Raw genomic sequence first — 27,268 nt, 5'->3', positions numbered from 1 at the left:
GAGAGCAATGATGAAAGTTAGAGTCTGGAGATGCAGGGAAAGTTTTTCTGCGAACTCATCCAGACTGTCGCCTAACAGCTCCTGAGCAATCAGTGTTAACAAGTTTTACTGCTTGCTGTGACGGAAGAGTGGGTGCCCAGGCTCACTGATGGGGGGTTGGACCCACATGGTTTCCCTTATTCTGTGTTTTGGGGCTGCCTCTCATGCATGTATGGCAATAACAGTGGTGTATTGCTATTTGTACAAATTATGTCACAAGCTAGTGTACAAAGAAATGTTTTCACAGTCTCTGCTTAAAAGACTGATTTACATATCTGAGCAGGCTGCTTCAAAGCAGAGAGTTAATTACTCATGGCAGTAAATCATCTAGGGACAAAACTGATATCTGGTCCATCTATTACCCACAGATCTGGCACTTCAAAAGGCTGCATTTGTACATCCTAAACCAGACTGATTATAATCTCAGCAGGTGATCAGGGGGTGGGACTGACAGCTGTTAACAGTGATGCCCCTCTGTGGTCTGGGTTACGATTGGTTGCTAAGATCATCGCTAGGCAGTATGTTGTGAGCGGACCAGAGAGATGGGCAGTTTTCAAAACCCCTTTGCGTGGGAAAAAAGAGAGAGTTATTCCAAGTTGCCTGAACTATGCAGGGGTCGCTTACCCAAGAGCTCTCTAAGGGACTATAACAAGACTGCGCAAGAGGACTATTTGTATTTACCTGGATTCTACTGACTGTGGCTGATAAAACAGGGTAGTTTTTCTCCTAGCCCCAAAGTGAGTGAGTTCTTTCTGTATTTTGTGTACTTCTGAGTGTTTGCCTATTTTTAGTGTATAAAGTAAAATTTATTTCACCATTCGTTTCGCTCATTGAAATGGTCATAGTTAAACAAGGGTATAGAGCGCTGGTCTCCCGTGACACTTTCTGTTACACACTCAAGTCCATGTCAGAAGCATCGCTGAAAGACTGTCACACTTGAGAGGCTGTGCCTATTCCACAACATGGATTCCTGGAGAGTAAGAACGTTTTATATGTACACTTTTGCTATACAGGGTCACAGTGTGGCTCCATTATGCCTCAATAGGATCAAGGGTTAATATCTCCTTCAGGGAGATTATTTGAACAGCTAGGGGTTATTTATAACTGCTTTAATTTGGGTGTTTTTTGGGCTCATAGACTGTGTGCTTTTGGCTTGGAACAAACTGGTTTAACTTTCATTTTTGAGTGTTGCGCAGCTCATAATAGCTTAGCACCTTTTTCATAGCAGGGGAAGTCCTGTCCTACGCACCACGTGACTGGGTGCGTTCTTTTTAATTTTCCTACGATCCTACTGCAGACATCACTCCTAAGGAGAGCATTTTAACTGTTAGCTGTCTGGGTCTAGGAGGTGGTGAGTGCCCCAACCATTAGGATTATAAAGGTGCCTTTTTTTTTTTTTTTTTTTTTTTTTAAATAAAAGCGGGGGTTTTTTTTTGTCTGTGGATATATCTTAGCTATGGAGGACTCCATTAGAAGGTTCCGCTCCTTCTGTACTGATTAGTAATTCCTGTTTATATTGCGAGGAGGCTATGATTTGCCCGCCTGCTCAATTTTGTTCCATTTGCCTAAGCACTGTTTTAAAGTCTAAGAAGGGAGACAAGCCTGTTAATACTCATAGCGTTATTAACCCCTCTGAGTCGTCTACCTCTCAGGAATCTGGGTCCCTAGATTTTACTACCCTTTCTACACTACCTGCTCCACATGCAGTTCCCCGCGGCTCAACTAATCCTCCATCTGGAGGTTTTTTTTTTCCCTGCTGACTTCACCGCGCAGTTAGAATTGGCGGTGTCTGCGGCCATGAGTGCCTTACCTTCCTTTAGCAAACGTAAGAAAAAGATTAAACATAGTTCTCCTGATCTAGAGTCATCTAAATATTTGTCAGATTTAGCTACTATGTCCCAGCTATCCGAGGATGAATTAACCTCTGTAGCTTTAGAGGGTGAACTTTCTGAATCGGAGACATCAGTTTCTAAACCCTCCTTTAGATTTAAATTTGAGCATCAGCGTTTTTTATTAAAGGAGGTTCTGTCTACGCTAGAGGTTCCAGAGGCTACGCTTCCCTAAGGAGCCTAAAATCCCTAAATTAGACAGGGTTTATGAAGACAGGAAGGTCCCTCTGACTTTTCCTGTACCAGTTAAGATGGCGAACATTATTAGTAACAAATGGGAAAGAAAAGAAACTTCTTTTTCCCCCTCGTCTACTTTTAAAAAATGATTCCCGGTCCCTGGCTCTCAATTGGATTTGTGGGGCTCCATCCCTAAGGTGGATGGCACTATTTCTACATTGGCTAAGCGTACTACTATCTCCCTGGAGGATAGTGCTTCTTTTAGAGAGCCTATGGATAAGAAAATGGAAACTTTTCTGAGGAAGATGTTTCAACATACGGGGGGTTTTATTTCAACCGGCGGCAGCTGTAGCTGCGGTTGCTGGAGCAGCTACCTACTGGTGCAACACTCTATCTGAGCTCACTGAGGTGGAAACTCCCCTCAAGGATATTCAGGAGAGAAGTAAAGCTCTGAGAATTGCTAACACCTTCATCTGTGATGGAAATATGCAGATTATTCACCTAAATGCAAAGGCTTCTGGCTTTGCAGTCATAGCCCGCCGGGCTCTCTGGTTTGCGGATACGACTTCTAAATCCAGACTCCTTTCTCTTCCTTTCAAAGGGAAGATTTTATTTGGTCCAGGGCTGGACTCCATTATTTCTATGGTTACCGGAGGGAAGGGTGTCTTCCTACCGCAGGATAAGAAGAATAGGCCTAAGGGATGGCATTCGTCTAATTTTTGTTCCTTTCGTTCTTACAAATCTCAACGACAGCAATCCTCATCCGAGTCAGAGCAGCCCAAGAGTACTTGGAAGCCAGCTCAGTTCTGGAATAAGTCCAAACAGACTAAGAAGCCCGCTGAGAACAAATCGTCATGAAGGGGTGGCACCCGATCCGGAATCGGATCGAGTAGGGGGCAGACTGTCTCTTTTTCAGATGCTTGGTTCAAGGATGTACAGGATCCTTGGGTCCTGGAGGTTGAATCTTAGGGATACCGGATAGGATTCATATATCATCCACCCAGGGGCAGATTCCTACTCTCCAGACTGTCTACAAGACCAGAGAAGAGGACTGCCTTTTAAGGTTGCATATGGGATCTTTCCTCTCTAGGAGTAATTGTCCCGGTACCTACAGCAGAAAGAGGTTTGGGGTTTTATTCAAACCTTATTGTGGTGACAAAAAAGGAGGGAACTTTTCGACCAATTCTGGACTTAAAGTGCCTAAACAAGTTTCTGAGTGTTCCCTCTTTCAAGATGGAGACAATACGGGCAATACTTCCTCTGGTTCAGGAAGGACAGTTTATGACCACCAGTTTATGACCACCATAGACCTGAAAGATGCAAACCTTCACGTTCTGATACACAGGGAGCATTTTCAGTTCCTGAGGTTTACCTTTCTGGATCATCACTTCCAGTTCATAGCTCTTCTTTTTGGCCTAGCTACTGCTCCAAGGATATTTACGAAAGGTTCTGGGGGCTCTTCTAGCCGTTGTCAGAACATGAGTCCCTTCTCAATCTTCTTCGATCACATGGATGGAAGATAAACTTGGAAAAGAGTTCTCTTACTCCAAGTACCAGGGTGAATTTTCTGGGGACAACAATAGACTCCATATCCATGAGAATATTTCTCACAGATCAGAGACGTTGAAAGCTAACTACTGCATGTCTTGCCTTCCAGGCCTCATTGAGACCCTCAGTAGCCCAGTGTATGGAGGTGATTGGACTCAAAGTGTCCTATATGGATATCATTCCCTTTGCCAGATTCCATCTCAGACCCTTACAACTATGCATGCTGAGACAATGGAAAGGCGATCATTCAGATCTGTCTCAACATATTGTGCTGGACAATCTGTCGAGAGACTCGCTCTCTTGGTGGCTCTGTCCAGGTCATCTGTCCCAATGCATGTGCTTCTTGAGACTGTACTGAGAGATTGTGACTACGGACGCAAGCCTTTCCGGCTGGGGTGACGTTTGGGGTGCCAAGAAGGCACAAGGACTGTGGACTCAGGAGTCCTCCCTTCTGATCAATATATTGGAACTCCAGGCAATCTTCAATGCCTTGAAGGCTTGGCCCCTTCTGAGTTTGTCCCAGTTTATCAGATTCCAATCAGACAATATAACTTCAGTTGCCTACATCAACCATCAGGGGGGGAATGAGAAGTCCCTTGGCGATGAGAGAAGTATCTCAGATACTAGAGTGGGCGGAGACTCACAGGTGTACACTGTCAGCAAGCCATATTCCGGGTGTGGGCAACTGGGAAGCAGACTTTCCCAGCAGTCAATCCTTTCAGCCAGCGGAATGGTCTCTCCACCCGGAGGTGTTTACAGAGATATGCAGCAAGTGGGGGACACCGGAGATAGATCTCATGGCATCCTGCCTCAATAGAAAGCTACCCAGGTACGGGTCGAGAGATCCTCAAGCGGAACTGATAGATGCCCTATCAGTACCATGGAGGTTCAGGCTCATATCTTTTTCCTCCATTACCGCTTCTCCCTCGTGTGGTGGCTCGCATCAAGCAGGAGCGGGCATCAGTGATTCTGATTGCTCCATCGTGGCCGTGAAGGACATGGTTTTGCGGATCTAGTGGGGATGTCCTCATCTCCTCAGTGGAGGTTACCTTGACGCAGAGATCTGCTGATACAGGGTCCCTTCGTATATCAAAATCTAGATTCTCTGAGACCGACTGCGTGGAGATTGAATGCTTAGTCTTAGCCAAGAGAGGGTTTTCTGAGAGTGTTATTGACACTCTGATTCAAGCTCGTAAGTCAATTACTCGTCGTATCTACCATAAAGTGTGGAGGACTTACTTGTACTGGTGTGAAGAGCGTGGCTTTTCCAGACATAGGGTTGAGGTTGCCAGAATTTTATCTTTTCTCCAGGATGGACTGGAGAAGGGTCTATCTGCTAGTTCCCTGAAGGGACAGATATCGACCCTGTCAGTGATAATGCACAAGAGATTGGCTGAGCTTCCAGAATTACAGTCCTTTGTTAAGGCTCTGACTAAGATCAGATCTGTGTTTAGATCTGGGGTTCTGCCTTGGAGTCTCAATCTTGTTCTTCGTGTTTTGCAGCAGGCTCTGTTTGTGCCTTTGCATACTGTTGACATTAAATTGTTATCTTGGAAGGTTCTTCTTTTTTTGTTGGCTAATGCCTCTGTGTGCAGAGTTTCTGAGATTTCTGCTTTGCAATGTGACCTCCCTTATCTTGCTTTCCATGCTGATAACGCGGTTTTACGTACTAAATAAGGGTTCCTCCCTAAAGTGGTGTCGGATCGTAACATTAATCAAGAAATTGTTGTTCATTCTTTCTGTCCATAATTCTTCTTCAGCAAAGGAACGCTTGCTTCATAATCTAGATGTGGTTTGTTTGTTTGTCATCTATATGGGGAAGCGTAAGGGGCAGAAGGCTACTACGACTTCCCTATATTTCTGGTTGAGGAGTGTCATCAGCTTAGCTTATGAGACAGCGGGACGACAGCCTCCTGAGAGGATTACGGCTCATTCCACTAGAGCAGTGGCTTCCTCCTGGGCTTTTAAGAATGAATCCTCTATGGATCAGATTTGTAAGGTGGCTACCTGGTCCTCCTTACAAACTTTTTCTAAATTTTACAAGTTTGATGTGTTTGCTTCGGCTGAAGCAGCTTACGGAAGAAAAGATTTGCAGGCTGTGGTGTCCTCAGAATAGGGTCCGCCTCTTTTTTGTTCCCTCTCGTTATTCCTTCATTTTCCACTGGAGCTTGGGTATAGTTTTCCCAACAGTAAGGAATTAAGTCATAGACTCTCCCTGCCTTATGGAAGGAAAACATAATTTATGCTTACCAGATAAATTCCTTTCCTTCTTGGCAGGGAGAGTTCATGACCCTGCCCGTAATTTATTTTTCATGGGTGGCTCCCTTTTAATATTATTTCTTCTGGCACCTTTATACCCTGATGTTTCTCCTACTTTTCCTCATTCCCACGGCAGAATGACTGGGGGATAGGGGAAGTGGGAGGGATATTTAAGCCTTGGCTGGGGTGTCTTTGCCTCCTCCTGGTGCCCAGGTGTTGCATTACCAACAGTATGGAATGAAGTCGTGGACTCTCCCTGCCAGGAAGGAAAGGAATTTATCTGGTAAGCATAAATTATTATTTTTTTTAGAATTAAGCTTCCATTGAACATAGTTCCAATGCAACTATTTGGTCATCTTTACATACCTTTACCAAATTCTACCCTTTTTACCCGTTTCCCACTTCTGAGGCTACTTTTGGTAGGAAAGTTCTGCAGGCTGCAGTGCCTGTTTAGAACCCTTATTTCATGGTGGTCTCATTGACTTCAAAAATTGGCTATAGTATTCCACATGTAATGGCTTGTGGACTCTTATTTTATGAAAGAAATCAAAATGTATGCTTATAATAAAATCATTTATTTCATGATGGTGATAGTCCATGAGACACGCCCTTATTTTCTCCTTTCTCTTGGTCATATGTATGAATAAGGAGTCATGGGAAAGTGGAAAGGATAAAATCTCTTCTGTGTGGGGAGTTTTGCTTCCTCCAGTAGGACTGCAATTTAATCCCACATGTGATAGCTTCTGGACTCTTACCATCATGAAATAAATGAATTATCATATTTTTAAAAAGATATTAAGTTATATATAGAATTATACATTTTTATTGTAATTTGACAAGCAAAATATGTTCAAGGTTATCTAATTAAGCTTTTGCACAATTCAAAAGAAGGTCACAGTTTTGGTGACCCGTACACTGAATTGTTTTATTTGGCATTAAAGACATGAGCCTAAAGTCTGGGTAGATCAGACACACAAGATTGTGGTGGTGGTGTTGGGGGTCTGTTTGCTGCTTTAGGTTAAACACAAAATGGAAATATCTCTTTTGAGAAATACCTTTTATTTGACATTTAAAGTCACACTCCAGGAAAAACTACAATCTGTTTACAATTTTTTTGCCTTCTCAGAAATGAAATTTAGTCAGAAAATACCAGATTTTCCTACTAAACTGCTTTCTTTCAAACACAGAAAAAAATCCAACCAACAGTTAAAGGAACACTGTACCCAAAAAATTTCTTTCGTGATTCAGATTGAGCATGAAATTTTAAGCAACTTTCTAATTTACTCCTATTATCAAATTTTCTTCATTCTCTTGGTATCTTTATTTGAAATGCAAGAATGTAAGTTTAGATGTCGGCCCATTTTTGGTGAACAACCTGGGTTGTCCTTCCTGATTGGTGGATAAATTCATCCACCAATAAAAAAGTGCTGTCCAGAGTACTGAAACAAAAAAAAAGCTTAGATGCCTTCTTTTTCAAATAATGATAGCAAGAGAACGAAGAAAAATTGATAATAGGAGTAAATTAGAAAGTTGCTTAAAATTGCATGCTCTTTCTGAATTACAAAAGAAAAAAATTGGGTACAGTGTCCCTTTAAGTTTGTAGCTTACTCTACTTCATCCACTTCAAGTACATATGCTAACTTTTTATGTCACAAACATGGGATAACTAGCCATGCTTTGTCACTGAACATTAATGCCAGGAAGTATGTTTTCACTACAGATATATTTCATTGCACTAAAAGGTTTTGTTACAAATCATACTGTACATAGTTTATATTCAAAACAAAGTACCTATATACAGTATTTGCTTTACACTGTGGGGTTTATTACATATCATCAGAATTCCCATGCAAAGTGTTCTTCATGCCTTTCAAATGCACATTCAAACCCATTAAAATTTGCAAACACCACAAAAACCCTTTTATACCAAGGGCTTTGTGTGTACTAATATGCCCTATAATTTCACCAATTGTATTCCAATCTGTCAAAAAAACATTTTTTTGTATTATTCAAATGCTTGCATAGTTTGAAAACCTATTCTTGCTTGATTTTATGTGCACGTCTTGGTTTTTCATGCCAATAGTTGAAGCTCCTGTGTGTGCATTTAGATCTCAAATGGATAAATGCCATAATTTTTGTTTGTATAATATAGCTCAAATGACACTTTGAAGCTGTGAAACATAAACTAATAAATATGACCATCAAAATGTTATTAAAACAACTTGTTTCGTTCTCTTGGTAAACTTAGGTAGGTTCAGAAATAGAAATGCATTACTGGGAGCTAGCTGGACACATTTGGTGAGTCAATGATAAGAGGCATATATACGTGCAGCCACCAATCACTAGCTAGTTCAAAGTAGTTTATTGCTGCTCCTGAGACTACCTAGGTATGCATTTCAACAAAGGATATCAAAGAACAAGTCAATTTGATAACAGGAGTGAACTTATTTAAAATTTTATTTGTCTGAATAAGAAAATTTTAATTTTGATTTTACTGCCCCTTTACTTGCTTGCATCATGATTTGTCTGTAATAGTTCATTAAAGAAAAAAAAAGCATAACAGATTGCACACAGATATCATCAATACTGAATTAAATTACTTTTAAATACACTAGAATCATTAAATGCATAACAAAAAGACAGTGCTGTGATACATTGAATTTCAAATAAGATTTTTTTTTTGTCAGAAAATTTTAAAATTCCGTTCCATTTCCTTGCATCATGTGACAGCCATCCACAAACCACAGACTTATATGTATACACTGTGACCTCTTGCACATGCTCAATAGTACCTGGTGCCTCTGAAAGTGTATAAAAAGACTACACAATTTTGATAATATATATGTTTAAAAGGTTTTGTTATAATTAAATGCATTTTTTTAATTATTAAATGCTCTGTCTGAATAATGAAAGTTTATTTTTGACTTTGGTGCCCCTTTAATTAGCTGCGTATTGTTTAAAAGATTGTAATGTCCTTATTTCTTAGTTTTTTAGGTGTTTAACTAGAATTGTTTATATAATTTTTTAAGTCAATGTTTTTTTTTTCATTTAAACAGTGGCTTTTCAAATGGATTACAATGATTTTGAAAATAATACAAAAAAAAATGAATGGACTGATATCTAAGCCTTTGAGAGTGTTTGTTTTCCTAATACATTTTTCAGTATAAATATAATGCTTAGATTGTAAATTTACTGAAGAATGAACTAAAAGACAACCACTAAGGTCTACAAAAATTAATCTGCAAAATGTACAACTAAATAAGGTTAAACCTAAGTCTTTTCTAAAATAACTGAAACAGAACATTACATTTAAAATCAAACCTCTTTTAAGTTTGCCCTTCCTTATTCATACTATCTGTATGTCAGAAAACTTTTGGCTACGTACATGTATATATACCACATATACAGGAACCCTAAAAATGCTAATATAACTAGTTTGTCAGCAAAAAAGTCAAAATACACCGTCCAAAAAGATTACAAACCCCTAATTTATACATCTTTAAATAAAAAATGAGTTTAAAATATATTCAAGTTTCTGTGAATTATGGCATTATAATCTATTTTTCACATACTACGCTTTGAGGAAAGTCATCAAATTAAATGGGGACTGAAAGAATTTTTTATGAAAATTCTAAGATCTTTCTGAAAATCAGAAGCAGTTGATAGGTGTTTTAGAAAGATCAAAAGGGAAGAATAAAATAATTTCTGAAAGATATCTTTAAAGGGCTTAGTAATCAAAGCAAAATTGTAGATATCACATGAGCTTTGAAGTATTAGATTTTAAATATGTTAAATGATAAATACAGTTAAGAAGTCTTAAATAAAATGCATACTATCTGTCAAAATTCCATTTATGTACATGCATATTTAAGTAGGAATTTCCATGAAACAAACAGAAATATCTGGACAGATTAAATTAATAAAATGTCACCAATATCCACAAATCCCTGAGGACACATTTTTAATTTACTATGCACCTAGCTTTACTTTAAAATTCTCTTACACAGCAAATATCATAATGTTCCAGAATTAAACTACACAAATGCCCATAATGCATATAAAAGACCAGAATGTATACCTGTTTGTAAGAAAAAAGTTAGACAGCAAAAACTTTATAAAGACATTTATCTGTCTTGCTTTAGAATAACCTATCAACCAAGTCAAAACATTTATATATATAAAAAAAAAATTGTTGTGCTAAATCTTAAATAACGTCTCTTGTGTGAACACATTGTTATCTATATGGCCCACATGAACTAGCAGTCTCCTGTTGTGAAAAGCAAATACAAAAGCATGCGATGCGATTAAGAGGCTGTCTATAGAGCCTTTGAAACAGACAGAAATTTATAGGTTTAAATGTTATAAAGTATATTAATCTAACAATGTTGGTTGTGCAAAGCTGGGGAATGGGTAGTAAAGGCATTATATACAGTATATTTTTAAACAATAACAATTTTAGTGTAGTAGTGCAGTTTAAAGGTACATGAAACCCACATTTTTTTCTTTCATGATTTAGAAATACCATGCATTCCAACTTACTTCTATTATCTTTTTTGCTTCATTCTACTGATATCCTTTGTTGAAAAGCATATCTAAATATGTTCAGTAGCTACTGATAGGTGGCTGCACATATGCCTTGTGTGATAATCAAACACAGAAGAAACATCATATTTTCAGGCAACAAAAAACTGCAGAAGAGGTTCTACTAAAGTGCCTGATCAGCTTTCATATGTATACAGGTTTAATCACACTGCACATAACTCATCAGTATCTAGAATGCCAATCTAGTTTGCAATCTGCTCTCAGTTGTGAACTAATCCAACTGCTTCTCACTTCAGTTATTAATCCAACTCTCTGGGGTCGATTTATGAAGCAGCGGACGCTGCTTCCGACCCACTCCACTTCAGGTCCGCCTGAAGCGGAAGTTAAGAAGCAGCAGTCGTAAGATCGCTACTCCTTAACTTATCTGCCACCTCTGAGGCGCCGGATAGCAATCATCCCAATCAGATACGATCGGGATGATTGACACCCCCTGCTAGCGGCAGATTGGCCGCGAATATGCAGGGGGCAGCATTGCACAAGCATTTTACTAGAAATGCTTGTGCAATGTTAAATGCCCACAGCCTATGCTGTCGGCATTTAGCGATGTCTGGCGGACACGATCCGCTACAGTGGATCATGTCCACCCGCATCATGATAAATTGGCCCCTCTGTGTCTTACTTGCTTCAGTTCTGTAAGACTGTAAAAAATAATTATACACTTTAACCCAGCAGCACTGCCCCCTGTATCTTCTAAAAAAACACCATGGGCCAGATTATAAGTGGAGCACAAACGGGTTTTCACGATCGTTTTCACACAGTTTATATTGCGCTGGTATTACAAGTTGAAAATAAATGTTATTACTTGAGCGCAATCGCGATTTACGCTCAAATGATTGCCGCGTCCTCAGAGCTCTGGTTAACTGTTAATATCTTTTCAAGGACACACAAAAAGCAGAAATTAAGGTAAGAAAGCCTTTGCTTCTTGTTAACAAGTCTGGAAAAACTATATGTTTTTTGTTCTAAAAGCAAAGCTGTTTGATTTATTATTTGTGCATAGAATCAGGAAAAGTTGTCAAACTCTTACAACCTAAAGACGTGTCATATATGGAAGCGCCAAACTGGGTTTGAGTCTGTAAGCTAGCCACGGTCATTTTGTTTGTATAAAATGCATTGTTTTGCCTTTTTTATCTGTTAAAGGCAATTAAGGAAAACAGAATTTATGCTTACCTGATAAATTACTTTCTCCAACGGTGTGTCCGGTCCAGGGCGTCATCCTTACTCTCTCTTCCCCAACAGGAAATGGCAAAGAGCCCAGCAAAGCTGGTCACATGATCCCTCCTAGGCTCCGCCTACCCCAGTCATTCGACCGACGTACAGGAGGAAATATGCATAGGAGAAACCATATGATACCGTGGTGACTGTAGTTAGAGAAAATAATTCATCAGACCTGATTAAAAAAAAAAAACCAGGGCGGGCCGTGGACCGGACACACCGTTGGAGAAAGTAATTTATCAGGTAAGCATAAATTCTGTTTTCTCCAACATAGGTGTGTCCGGTCCACGGCGTCATCCTTACTTGTGGGAACCAATACCAAAGCTTTAGGACACGGATGAAGGGAGGGAGCAAATCAGGTCACCTAAATGGAAGGCACCACGGCTTGCAAAACCTTTCTCCCAAAAATAGCCTCCGAAGAAGCAAAAGTATCAAATTTGTAAAATTTGGCAAAAGTGTGCAGTGAAGACCAAGTCGCTGCCTTACATATCTGGTCAACAGAAGCCTCGTTCTTGAAGGCCCATGTGGAAGCCACAGCCCTAGTGGAGTGAGCTGTGATTCTTTCAGGAGGCTGCCGTCCGGCAGTCTCATAAGCCAATCGGATGATGCTTTTAAGCCAAAAAGAGAGAGAGGTAGAAGTTGCTTTTTGACCTCTCCTTTTACCAGAATAAACAACAAACAAGGAAGAAGTTTGTCTGAAATCCTTTGTAGCCTCTAAATAGAATTTTAGAGCACGAACTACATCCAAATTGTGTAACAAACGTTCCTTCTTTGAAACTGGATTCGGACACAAAGAAGGCACGACTATCTCCTGGTTAATATTTTTGTTAGAAACAACTTTCGGAAGAAAACCAGGTTTAGTACGCAAAACCACCTTATCTGCATGGAACACCAGATAAGGAGGAGAACACTGCAGAGCAGATAACTCTGAAACTCTTCTAGCAGAAGAAATTGCAACCAAAAACAAAACTTTCCAAGATAATAACTTGATATCAACGGAATGTAGGGGTTCAAACGGAACCCCCTGAAGAACTGAAAGAACTAAATTGAGACTCCAAGGAGGAGTCAAAGGTTTGTAAACAGGCTTGATTCTAACCAGAGCCTGAACAAAAGCTTGGACATCTGGCACAGCCGCCAGCTTTTTGTGAAGTAAAACAGATAAAGCAGAAATCTGTCCCTTCAAAGAACTTGCAGATAATCCTTTCTCCAAACCCTCTTGAAGAAAGGATAGAATCTTAGGAATTTTTATCTTGTTCCATGGGAATCCTTTAGATTCACACCAACAGATATATTTTTTCCATATTTTATGGTAGATTTTTCTAGTAACAGGCTTTCTAGCCTGAACAAGAGTATCAATGACAGAATCTGAGAACCCTCGCTTTGCTAAAATCAAGCGTTCAATCTCCAAGCAGTCAGTTGGAGTGAGGCCAGATTCGGATGTTCGAACGGACCTTGAACAAGAAGGTCCTGTCTCAAAGGTAGCTTCCATGGTGGAGCCGATGACATATTCACCAGATCTGCATACCAAGTCCTGCGTGGCCACGCAGGAGCTATCAAGTAAGGATGACGCCGTGGACCGGACACACCTATGTTGGAGAAATTGCAACCAAAAACAAAACTTTCCAAGATAATAACTTAATATCTACGGAATGTAAGGGTTCAAACGGAACCCCTTGAAGAACTGAAAGAACTAGATTTAGACTCCAGGGAGGAGTCAAAGGTCTGTAAACAGGCTTGATTCTAACCAAAGCCTGAACAAACGCTTGAACGTCTGGCACAGCTGCCAGCCTTTTGTGAAGTAGAACAGATAAAGCAGAGATCTGTCCCTTCAGAGAACTTGCAGATAATCCTTTCTCCAAACCTTCTTGTAGAAAGGATAGAATCTTAGGAATTTTTATCTTGTTCCATGGGAATCCTTTAGATTCACACCAACAGATATATTTTTTCCATATTTAAACACCAAAAAACTCTTAACCATCTCCGTGGAGATGTTGCCGGTGCAACGGCAAAGAGAATGACTGGGGTAGGCGGAGCCTAGGAGGGATCATGTGACCAGCTTTGCTGGGCTCTTTGCCATTTCCTGTTGGGGAAGAGAATATCCCACACGTAAGGATGACGCCGTGGACCGGACACACCTATGTTGGAGAAATAGATGTAGCAGCGTTAACCCTAAGAAGTCTACAGGGTGTTTTTCCAGGTCTCAGAATTAGAAAAGCCACAACTTACAGAGCTAAAGTACACGAAAAGGGGCAAAATAAACAATGAAAGTATATTGCATAGCTGTTTCATTATGCATAACTAAACTGTTGATATTAAATTCTCAAGGTGCTTACTGTCCTTTTAAGTTAAAGTTGTAAAAGCAGAAGGAAGTGTTTGTACAAAGCAGGTCCATGAGATAGACGCTCACTTCTAAATCTCTTCAATTGGACTTTGACACATGAAACACATATATGATCATATTTTTTTTTTTTTTTAAGCACTGGAACAAGCATTTTCAGGGGGGGGGGGGGGAACTTAATGCATATTTATATATTAACCTGACATAAAAATTACTTCAATCTCCCTTTAATTCAACTTTTTTTAATACAAAATATGTTACCATGGTTAATTGAAGCTCTTTCATATGTAATGTAAATATAATGTTACATTTTCTTTTAAGCAGCGTTATGATTCATTCTCAGTTGTTACTGCACTAAATTTGCCATATAATGATTTCTTGTAGACAGTACAAACACTAAAAGACTTTGTATACTCATCAGGCTGCTACAGATACAATTCCCTTATACTACTAAAATAAACTTTTAGACACCAATGTATATATGGTCTGACAAGGTAATTGTATGTATAGGTTAATTACATTTTTTTTATTAAATCTGGTCTTCATACCTATACACCTGCATATATAATGAGAATGTATATTACATTGTGCAGATCTAAATAAAACAAAATAGGCAACTACAAACCTTTGATGTAGTTTGAAGTAATCATGTACATTATGTTTAGTGCAGTTGTGGTGAAGATGTGAGAGAGATAGATAGATAGATAGATAGATAGAACAGGAAAAGATCCACACTCACTGGATTTCTTCAAGCAAAGTGTTTTATTTAGTGATGTTTCAGGAAATAAAACTCCCCTTCCTCAAACTGGTGCAGATCTTTTGTTGTTCTATAAATCTTGAAATCCTGAAACCCTGGTTGTTGACTTTGGACGGTGAGAGTGCAAATTAGTTGTATTTTCCCAAAATATATATATATATATATATATATATATATATATACACACACACATATATATATATATATATATATATATATATATATACACACACATACATATATATATATATATACATATATATATATATATACATACAGGGAGTGCAGAATTATTAGGCAAATGAGTATTTTGACCACATCATCCTCTTTATGCATGTTGTCTTACTCCAAGCTGTATAGGCTCGAAAGCCTACTACCAATTAAGCATATTAGGTGATGTGCATCTCTGTAATGAGAAGGGGTGTGGTCTAATGACATCAACACCCTATATCAGGTGTGCATAATTATTAGGCAACTTCCTTTCCTTTGGCAAAATGGGTCAAAAGAAGGACTTGACAGGCTCAGAAAAGTCAAAAATAGTGAGATATCTTGCAGAGGGATGCAGCACTCTTAAAATTGCAAAGCTTCTGAAGCGTGATCATCGAACAATCAAGCGTTTCATTCAAAATAGTCAACAGGGTCGCAAGAAGCGTGTGGAAAAACCAAGGCGCAAAATAACTGCCCATGAACTGAGAAAAGTCAAGCGTGCAGCTGCCAAGATGCCACTTGCCACCAGTTTGGCCATATTTCAGAGCTGCAACATCACTGGAGTGCCCAAAAGCACAAGGTGTGCAATACTCAGAGACATGGCCAAGGTAAGAAAGGCTGAAAGACGACCACCACTGAACAAGACACACAAGCTGAAACGTCAAGACTGGGCCAAGAAATATCTCAAGACTGATTTTTCTAAGGTTTTATGGACTGATGAAATGAGAGTGAGTCTTGATGGGCCAGATGGATGGGCCCGTGGCTGGATTAGTAAAGGGCAGAGAGCTCCAGTCCGACTCAGACGCCAGCAAGGTGGAGGTGGAGTACTGGTTTGGGCTGGTATCATCAAAGATGAGCTTGTGGGGCCTTTTCGGGTTGAGGATGGAGTCAAGCTCAACTCCCAGTCCTACTGCCAGTTTCTGGAAGACACCTTCTTCAAGCAGTGGTACAGGAAGAAGTCTGCATCCTTCAAGAAAAACATGATTTTCATGCAGGACAATGCTCCATCACACACGTCCAAGTACTCCACAGCGTGGCTGGCAAGAAAGGGTATAAAAGAAGAAAATCTAATGACATGGCCTCCTTGTTCACCTGATCTGAACCCCATTGAAAACCTGTGGTCCATCATCAAATGTGAGATTTACAAGGAGGGAAAACAGTACACCTCTCTGAACAGTGTCTGGGAGGCTGTGGTTGCTGCTGCACGCAATGTTGATGGTGAACAGATCAAAACACTGACAGAATCCATGGATGGCTGGCTTTTGAGTGTCCTTGCAAAGAAAGGTGGCTATATTGGTCACTGGTTTGTTTTTGTTTTGTTTTTGAATGTCAGAAATGTATATTTGTGAATGTTGAGATGTTATATTGGTTTCACTGGTAAAAATAAATAATTGAAATGGGTATATATTTGTTTTTTGTTAAGTTGCCTAATAATTATGCACAGTAATAGTCACCTGCACACACAGATATCCCCCTAAAATAGCTAAAACTAAAAACAAACTAAAAACTACTTCCAAAAATATTCAGCTTTGATATTAATGAGTTTTTTGGGTTCATTGAGAACATGGTTGTTGTTCAATAATAAAATTAATCCTCAAAAATACAACTTGCCTAATAATTCTGCACTCCCTGTACACACACACATACATATATATATATATATATATATATATACACACACACATATATATATATATATATATATATATATATATATATATATATATATATATATATATATATATATACATATATATATATACACAATATATATTTATATAAATAATCAGAAAAACATCAAATCAAAAAGTATGAGTAACTCAGCAATAAATGATGTTCAAATAAATAATTAATGCCTGGGATAAAAGGTCTACTCCAAAGACCTAAATAAATATTTAAATAATACTATTAATCCCCGCACTCTAGTAATATGAACCATCAAAGAAAGTTAATCAAGAACTATTTGACTGTATGCTGAAAAAAGAAGAATACATTTAATAGACAAAGAAACAAGCATACAAGTTAGATGCACGTATAAAAACACACAATCCATAAAATAGATGACGTCAGCACTATTCATATATGGCACATCAGAGTTTCATGAAGTAGGAGCATCTCAGTAGGCCATAATATGATCCTGGATAAGGATATGTAGCATGTGATCAACTGGCTGGGACTTGTCACTTTAAAAATGTACTCATGTAACAACCGTAGTTGGAAAAAGCAAAAGTGACATCCAAAGCCCAAAGCAATTAAGTATATTGCAGATGGCTGTTAGGTATAGCAAGCATACATCATTAAAGATGAGTGTTAGTAATAGGCATGAATCATAATTTTCATATACACATTAGCCAAACAGTAGCGTGTATGCAACAGCGGTTGTTAATATAGCTGTATTATGCAAAAGCTTGTTAATGTAAAGAAGCGTTACTCTCAGTCCAAGAAAGTACCAGCCATACAGCAATAAGAGGCCACATTTGGGGCTAAAGATGTAAAAGTCCCACATACAACATGTGTGTTTGTCCTCAATAGGATAACAACCCGTGTGCCTTATGTTGGAATAAGCTGTATGGGTATGGACAATGGGATTCCTGATAGCATCAATGTAGTATGTGAAGGTGTCCGTCACTCAAGGACAATGTCCGCCGGAATACATAAACAAACAATCCCACCCAAATCGTCGTGGAAGATGATCTGTATCAGACAGTAACGGCTCAGTTGTGTCCGGATCTAACAGCTGTTGCCTTACGTGTTTGGAGAAAGAGCATGCCACCTGTAGCACACTTGCATCTCCATCCAGCTTCTGACATCACAAGATAGGCAACACGCATTTGGGCTCTACCTTTCAACTCGGTCGAGTTGAAGGGTGGAGCCTGAAACGCGCGTCGCCTGTCTTGTGACGTCAGATGCTGGATGTGGATGCAAGTGTGCTACAGGTGGCATGCTCTTTCTTTCACTTTTGCTTTTTCCAACTACGGTTGTTACATGAATACATATTTAAAGTGACAAGTCCCAGCCAGTTGATCACTTGCTACATATCCTTATCCAGGATCATATTATGGCCTACTGAGATGCTTATATGCCTTATTGCACACTTCACCTACTTCATGAAATTCTGATGCGCCATATATGAATAGTGCTAACGTCATCTATTTTATGGACTGGGGACACCCAGTCTTATTTGTGTGTTTTTATATGTGCATCTAACTTGTATGCTTGTTTCTTTGTCTATTCAATTTATTCTTCTTTTTTTCAGCATACAGTCTAATAGTTCTTGATTAACTTTCTTTCTATGTATATGTTTGTGTCTATGTATCTTCTTGTTTATTTATATCAAGTGTTTAATTAATTTGAATTTTTATTTAATAACCCTTTAATTTTAAAAAGGTACCATGGACACCTACAATTTATTTTTATAATTTAGGCACACACAATCAAAAAAAGGTTCACCACCCTTGGGCAAGTGTTTTTATTTTATACTTATTTTGAAACCTATAAAAAAATAGCTGTAAATATTTTGCATACAATTATAGAAATGTCTACACATAAAAAAAATTCATTTTAGATTTTATTTTATAAAGCAGTGATGTTTTCCATGTTAAATTTAAATGTATTTAAATTAAGGTGGCTATTGCATTATTAAAAAAATAATAGATAAAAAGTAATTTTGTAAATAAACATCTATTGTTATTTCAGAAATATAGGTAAAACAATATTAAGAATGATTCCTAAACTCATACCTGGGTAACATTTTCTGAAAAGTTTGAAATACTCTTATAAAAAAGAAAAAACATAATTTATGTAAGAACTTACCTGATAAATTCATTTCTTTCATATTAACAAGAGTCCATGAGCTAGTGACGTATGGGATATACATTCCTACCAGGAGGGGCAAAGTTTCCCAAACCTTAAAATGCCTATAAATACACCCCTCACCACACCCACAAATCAGTTTAACGAATAGCCAAGAAGTGGGGTGATAAGAAAAAAAGTGCGAAGCATATAAAATAAGGAATTGGAATAATTGTGCTTTATACAAAAAAATCATAACCACCACAAAAAAGGGTGGGCCTCATGGACTCTTGTTAATATGAAAGAAATGAATTTATCAGGTAAGTTCTTACATAAATTATGTTTTCTTTCATGTAATTAACAAGAGTCCATGAGCTAGTGACGTATGGGATAATGACTACCCAAGATGTGGATCTTTCCACACAAGAGTCACTAGAGAGGGAGGGATAAAATAAAGACAGCCAATTCCTGCTGAAAATAATCCACACCCAAAATAAAGTTTAACAAAAAACATAAGCAGAAGATTCAAACTGAAACCGCTGCCTGAAGAACTTTTCTACCAAAAACTGCTTCAGAAGAAGAAAATACATCAAAATGGTAGAATTTAGTAAAAGTATGCAAAGAGGACCAAGTTGCTGCTTTGCAGATCTGGTCAACCGAAGCTTCATTCCTAAACGCCCAGGAAGTAGATACTGACCTAGTAGAATGAGCTGTAATTCTTTGAGGCGGAATTTTACCCGACTCAACATAGGCAAGATGAATTAAAGATTTCAACCAAGATGCCAAAGAAATGGCAGAAGCTTTCTGGCCTTTCCTAGAACCGGAAAAGATAACAAATAGACTAGAAGTATTACGGAAAGATTTCGTAGCTTCAACATAATATTTCAAAGCTCTAACAACATCCAAAGAATGCAATGATTTCTCCTTAGAATTCTTAGGATTAGGACATAATGAAGGAACCACAATTTCTCTACTAATGTTGTTGGAATTCACAACTTTAGGTAAAAATTCAAAAGAAGTTCGCAACACCGCCTTATCCTGATGAAAAATCAGAAAAGGAGACTCACACGAAAGAGCAGATAATTCAGAAACTCTTCTAGCAGAAGAGATGGCCAAAAGGAACAAAACTTTCCAAGAAAGTAATTTAATGTCCAATGAATGCATAGGTTCAAACGGAGGAGCTTGAAGAGCTCCCAGAACCAAATTCAAACTCCAAGGAGGAGAAATTGACTTAATGACAGGTTTTATACGAACCAAAGCTTGTACAAAACAATGAATATCAGGAAGAATAGCAATCTTTCTGTGAAAAAGAACAGAAAGAGCGGAGATTTGTCCTTTCAAAGAACTTGCGGACAAACCCTTATCTAAACCATCCTGAAGAAACTGTAAAATTCTCGGTATTCTAAAAGAATGCCAAGAAAAATGATGAGAAAGACACCAAGAAATATAAGTCTTCCAGACTCTATAATATATCTCTCGAGATACAGATTTACGAGCCTGTAACATAGTATTAATCACGGAGTCAGAGAAACCTCTATGACCAAGAATCAAGCGTTCAATCTCCATACCTTTAAATTTAAGGATTTCAGATCCGGATGGAAAAAAGGACCTTGTGACAGAAGGTCTGGTCTTAACGGAAGAGTCCATGGCTGGCAAGATGCCATCCGGACAAGATCCGCATACCAAAACCTGTGAGGCCATGCCGGAGCTATTAGCAGAACAAACGAGCATTCCCTCAGAATCTTGGAGATTACTCTTGGAAGAAGAACTAGAGGCGGAAAGATATAGGCAGGATGATACTTCCAAGGAAGTGATAATGCATCCACTGCCTCCGCCTGAGGATCCCGGGATCTGGACAGATACCTGGGAAGTTTCTTGTTTAGATGAGAGGCCATCAGATCTATCTCTGGAAGCCCCCACAATTGAACAATCTGAAGAAATACCTCTGGGTGAAGAGACCATTCGCCCGGATGCAACGTTTGGCGACTGAGATAATCCGCTTCCCAATTGTCTACACCTGGGATATGAACCGCAGAGATTAGACAGGAGCTGGATTCCGCCCAAACCAAAATTCGAGATACTTCTTTCATAGCCAGAGGACTGTGAGTCCCTCCTTGATGATTGATGTATGCCACAGTTGTGACATTGTCTGTCTGAAAACAAATGAACGATTCTCTCTTCAGAAGAGGCCAAAACTGAAGAGCTCTGAAAACTGCACGGAGTTCCAAGATATTGATCGGTAATCTCACCTCCTGAGATTCCCAAACTCCTTGTGCCGTCAGAGATCCCCACACAGCTCCCCAACCTGTGAGACTTGCATCTGTTGAAATTACAGTCCAGGTCGGAAGAACAAAAGAAGCCCCCTGAATTAAACGATGGTGATCTGTCCACCACGTTAGAGAGTGCCGAACAATCGGTTTTAAAGATATTAATTGATATATCTTCGTGTAATCCCTGCACCATTGGTTCAGCATACAGAGCTGAAGAGGTCGCATGTGAAAACGAGCAAAGGGGATCGCGTCCAATGCAGCAGTCATAAGACCTAGAATTTCCATGCATAAGGCTACCGAAGGGAATGATTGAGACTGAAGGTTTCGACAGGCTGTAATCAATTTTAGACGTCTCTTGTCTGTTAAAGACAAAGTCATGGACACTGAATCTATCTGGAAACCCAGAAAGGTTACCCTTGTTTGAGGAATCAAAGAACTTTTTGGTAAATTGATCCTCCAACCATGATCTTGAAGAAACAACACAAGTCGATTCGTATGAGACTCTGCTAAATGTAAAGACGGAGCAAGTACCAAGATATCGTCCAAATAAGGAAATACCACAATACCCTGTTCTCTGATTACAGACAGAAGGGCACCGAGAATCTTTGTGAAAATTCTTGGAGCTGTAGCAAGGCCAAACGGTAGAGCCACAAATTGGTAATGCTTGTCTAGAAAAGAGAATCTCAGGAACTGATAATGATCTGGATGAATTGGAATATGCAGATATGCATCCTGTAAATCTATTGTGGACATATAATTCCCTTGCTGAACAAAAGGCAATATAGTCCTTACAGTTACCATCTTGAACGTTGGTATCCTTACATAACGATTCAATAATTTTAGATCCAGAACTGGTCTGAAGGAATTCTCCTTCTTTGGTACAATGAAGAGATTTGAATAAAACCCCATCCCCTGTTCCGGAACTGGAACTGGCATAATTACTCCAGCCAACTCTAGATCTGAAACACAATTCAGAAATGCTTGAGCTTTCACTGGATTTACTGGGACATGGGAAAGAAAAAATCTCTTTGCAGGAGGTCTCATCTTGAAACCAATTCTGTACCCTTCTGAAACAATGTTCTGAATCCAAAGATTGTGAACAGAATTGATCCAAATTTCTTTGAAAAAACGTAACCTGCCCCCTACCAGCTGAACTGGAATGAGGGCCGTACCTTCATGTGAACTTAGAAGCAGGCTTTGCCTTTCTAGCAGGCTTGGATTTATTCCAGACTGGAGATGGTTTCCAAACTGAAACTGCTCCTGAGGACGAAGGATCAGGCTTTTGTTCTTTGTTGAAACGAAAGGAACGAAAACGATTGTTAGCCCTGTTTTTACCTTTAGACTTTTTATCCTGTGGTAAAAAAGTTCCTTTCCCACCAGTAACAGTTGAAATAATAGAATCCAACTGAGAACCAAATAATTTGTTTCCCTGGAAAGAAATGGAAAGTAGAGTTGATTTAGAAGCCATATCAGCATTCCAAGTCTTAAGCCATAAAGCTCTTCTGGCTAAGATAGCCAGAGACATAAATCTAACATCAACTCTAATAATATCAAAAATGGCATCACAGATGAAATTATTAGCATGCTGGAGAAGAATAATAATATCATGAGAATCACGATTTGTTACTTGTTGCGCTAGAGTTTCCAACCAAAAAGTTGAAGCTGCAGCAACATCAGCCAATGATATAGCAGGTCTAAGAAGATTACCTGAACATAGATAAGCTTTTCTTAGAAAAGATTCAATTTTTCTATCTAAAGGATCTTTAAACGAGGTACCATCTGACGTAGGAATGGTAGTACGTTTAGCAAGGGTAGAAATAGCCCCATCAACTTTAGGGATTTTGTCCCAAAATTCTAACCTGTCAGGCGGAACAGGATATAATTGCTTAAAACGTTTAGAAGGAGTAAATGAATTACCCAATTTATCCCATTCCTTAGCAATTACTGCAGAAATAGCATTAGGAACAGGAAAGACTTCTGGAATAACCGCAGGAGCTTTAAAAACCTTATCCAAACGTATAGAATTAGTATCAAGAGGACTAGAATCCTCTATTTCTAAAGCAATTAGTACTTCTTTAAGTAAAGAGCGAATAAATTCCATCTTAAATAAATATGAAGATTTATCAGCATCAATCTCTGAGACAGAATCCTCTGAACCAGAAGAGTCCAAAGAATCAGAATGATGGTGTTCATTTAAAAATTCATCTGTAGAGAGAGAAGATTTAAAAGACTTTTTACGTTTACTAGAAGGAGAAATAACAGACAAAGCCTTCTTTATGGATTCAGAAACAAAATCTCTTATGTTATCAGGAACATTCTGCACCTTAGATGTTGAGGGAACTGCAACAGGCAATGGTACATCACTAAAGGAAATATTATCTGCTTTAACAAGTTTGTCATGACAATTATTACAAACAACAGCTGGAGGAATAGCTACCAAAAGTTTACAGCAGATACACTTAGCTTTGGTAGATCCAGCAGGCAGTGGTTTTCCTGTAGTATCTTCTGGCTCAGATGCAACGTGAGACATCTTGCAATATGTAAGAGAAAAAACAACATATAAAGCAAAATAGATCAAATTCCTTATAAGACAGTTTCAGGAATGGGAAAAAAATGCCAAACATCAAGCTTCTAGCAACCAGAAGCAAATGAAAAATGAGACTGAAATAATGTGGAGACAAAAGCGACGCCCATATTTTTTGGCGCCAAATAAGACGCCCACATTATTTGGCGCCTAAATGCTTTTGGCGCCAAAAATGACGCCACATCCGGAACGCCGACATTTTTGGCGCAAAATAACGTCAAAAATGACGCAACTTCCGGCGACACGTATGACGCCGGAAACGGAAAAGAATTTTTGCGCCAAAAAAGTCCGCGCCAAGAATGACACAATAAAATGAAGCATTTTCAGCCCCCGCGAGCCTAACAGCCCACAGGGAAAAAAGTCAAATTTTTGAGGTAAGAAAAAATATGATAATTTAAAGCATAATCCCAAATATGAAACTGACTGTCTGGAAATAAGGAAAGTTGAACATTATGAGTCAAGGCAAATAAATGTTTGAATACATATATTTAGAACTTTATAAATAAAGTGCCCAACCATAGCTTAGAGTGTCACAGAAAATAAGACTTACTTACCCCAGGACACTCATCTACATGTTTGTAGAAAGCCAAACCAGTACTGAAACGAGAATCAGTAGAGGAAATGGTAAATATAAGAGTATATCGTCGATCTGAAAAGGGAGGTAAGAGATGAATCTCTACGACCGATAACAGAGAACCTTATGAAATAGACCCCGTAGAAGGAGATCACTGCATTCAATAGGCAATACTCTCCTCACATCCCTCTGACATTCACTGCACGCTGAGAGGAAAACCGGGCTCCAACTTGCTGCGGAGCGCATATCAACGTAGAATCTAGCACAAACTTACTTCACCACCTCCCTAGGAGGCAAAGTTTGTAAAACTGATTTGTGGGTGTGGTGAGGGGTGTATTTATAGGCATTTTAAGGTTTGGGAAACTTTGCCCCTCCTGGTAGGAATGTATATCCCATACGTCACTAGCTCATGGACTCTTGTTAATTACATGAAAGAAATGATATAATATTAAATTTAAATTCATGGCCTTTAGGTACAATAAAAAACTGCAGAAAACATTATAAATCAAAATGCAAGATCAAAACAACACACATTAATATATAATAGAATGCAATCTAATATGCGGTATGTGCTGCAAAGAAATACAGTTTACAAATGATGCCTTTAAGTGCAGAGCAGTTCAGAGATACTAATCATTAACTTCAACCATTTTAGTAGGAATATCTATCATGTTTTATAGGATATTTTATAAATGCAATAACCTGGATTCAGCTACCTTGAAGGGCTTTCTTTTGCAAACAAAACTTTTATGGCCTGCATAAATTGGTTTCCTTTTGTTTATATTTTTTAAAATTTAAAAGGCTAAATGTAAAATTAGACTAGAGAACAGAAAATAATTGTTTGTATTTAGTCATTTACAGGTCTGCTTTGTTGTGCCATATTAATGCAAATTACAACTTACAAATGACAAAAATTAAAATTAATAAATATATTTGATCTTTTTAACATATTATTGATAGAACACAGCATCAATGCTGTATGTAGTTTCCCAACAGCTTAAATGAAGAATTCCTGTCAGGAAATTACAGAAAAATAGTGCATGATATCTAAATAAGAATAATATTTATGTGCGTTTCTTTACTAAGTGAATTCAAGCCAGTCTGACTTCCAAAAAATAAAACACAAAAAAGTAAAAAAGTAATATTTTCCAGTGTTTCTACACATTTAAATCTATAGTCTTACTGCCAAACTACTGTATAGCTAAATAATGTATTTTAATTTGAGGTGCTATACGGTGATAATTATTAATGCTGCCATTGGTATAAAATAACACTCTTATAGAATCTAAATCCCTGTGGTGTCACATCCTAAACAGACCATTCCCTCTGATTTTGAGGAGAGTTGCTTTGATGTTTGATAGGCTACCACATTAATCAAAAATTTAAGTTGAATTAAAAAACATTTTTAATCACTATTCAACCAAAACACAAAATATCAGAGAATTAACGTGTGTCTGATCTGGATTAAAAAAAAAAAATTAATATGGCTACAACAGCTGTTTTAAGCTCTTGAGGTGGAGGCTTCTCCAAAAGAGCCTGAATCCACAAGTTAAGAAGAGGTGGTCAGTTTTTTTATGCTCTCCCCTGCTTCAGAGGTGTCCAATTCAAATCATCCTGGATTGTTATGATTTAACCTCTAGAGCGTGGAGGACAACACATTGTCATGTTCCACACTGAGCTCTGGGTACAGTACAGAGGACAACAGTGTGTTATTCTCCTGGTGGGGTCGCCCCTACTGGTGCAGCTCCTGGGAACCCACCCATTGCATCACCAGCTGCAGTAGAAACTCCCTGTGACATCGCCTTATGCACGGGTGATGTCACAGAAAGGAAATCCTTGTTCCCTGTTACATCACCAAATGCGTGGGTGATGATGTCCCAGGGAACAAAGAAGTCAATGTTCCATAAGTTGCAAGTGGAGGGGAAGGTCCATATCCATCATATTCCATCCATCATATTCCATTTACAGGGAAATGATAATGGTGATAAACTCCCTAATTAAGCATCTGAACATTTGGCAAATCATTCAGTTTGATATGTAGTAATGAATAGTACACAGTGTCTCCCAACAAATCTTAGCTTGCATCAGGGAATACGAGGCTGGGGAAGTCAATGGGACCCACTGGTAAAGTAACAGACATCTGGGGCACAATCAGAGTCTGGAAGGCAGGATAAAGCATGTTGTAGGCAGGGTCAGAGCAGTTCAGGGGTGTTGACTAGGAAATCCCAGGAAAAGGAATGTGGGATGATGGGAGATTGGAGTGTATGATTCATTAATAAAGACTGTGATGTGCACAAATATGTTAGAGAGTATAGTGTTGTCATTTTTCATTACTTGTACAACTACTACACTCAGCAGGTAAAATGAGTGACAGTAGAAGACCATATCATTCAAACTCATTTTTAAAAATCAGTCTAATATACCAAAATCAATTACAAACTGATAGAAAATAAAGTAATTCCTATAATATATGCATAGTTTTAGATTTTAGAATTCAATTTGATAGCAAAGAAACAAACATTTTATCAATGGTAAAATATAGCACCTTACATGCTAGATTGTATTTGTTTTCTTAAAAAAAAAAAAATAATAAAAATTGTAGTTTTCACAGAAAGTGTAAGAAAACTTGTTCTTACCATAATCACCTGGAACAAAACTGGAACTAGATTGTTTTCTTCAATTGCCCTAAAAAAACACACAAATCTATTATTATTTTCATAGTAAGTTATATATTTTTTAGAACCTGCTGACATTAAAGTGTTTTGCATACATTATTTTTAAGTATAGAAATATATCTGTTATATAGGATATTTTGCATTTATTAAATGTAATCTTGAGTTAAAAATGGAAGTAAATCTGAACTAAGGATGTTTAACTTATAAAAGCAATATTATTGTAAAGGAGATACAGATACATCAATGTAAAAAGTTAACATGCAGATAATGGCATTTCGTCAAGTAAATACTTGGCAATATATTAAAGGGCCACTGTAAGTAAATATTTTCTATGCTTGTTACTAA

At 38.2% G+C, this 27,268-nt stretch overlaps 1 protein-coding gene across 1 annotated transcript in view; it reads right to left on the bottom strand.

The window, feature by feature from the left end:
- Positions 1–27,268, bottom strand: part of ULK4 (unc-51 like kinase 4) — a 1,503,227-nt gene that overhangs the window by 552,523 nt on the left and 923,436 nt on the right. The window contains exon 31 of the mRNA XM_053714343.1: positions 26,885–26,933. Coding sequence (XP_053570318.1) covers positions 26,885–26,933 — 49 coding nt within the window. The remainder of the gene's footprint in view (positions 1–26,884; positions 26,934–27,268) is intronic.

Source organism: Bombina bombina, chromosome 5 (genome assembly GCF_027579735.1).
Source record: "Bombina bombina isolate aBomBom1 chromosome 5, aBomBom1.pri, whole genome shotgun sequence".
NCBI lineage: Eukaryota > Metazoa > Chordata > Amphibia > Anura > Bombinatoridae > Bombina > Bombina bombina.
Note: the sequence above shows the minus strand (reverse complement) of the source record. Positions and strands in the feature narration are given on the sequence as shown.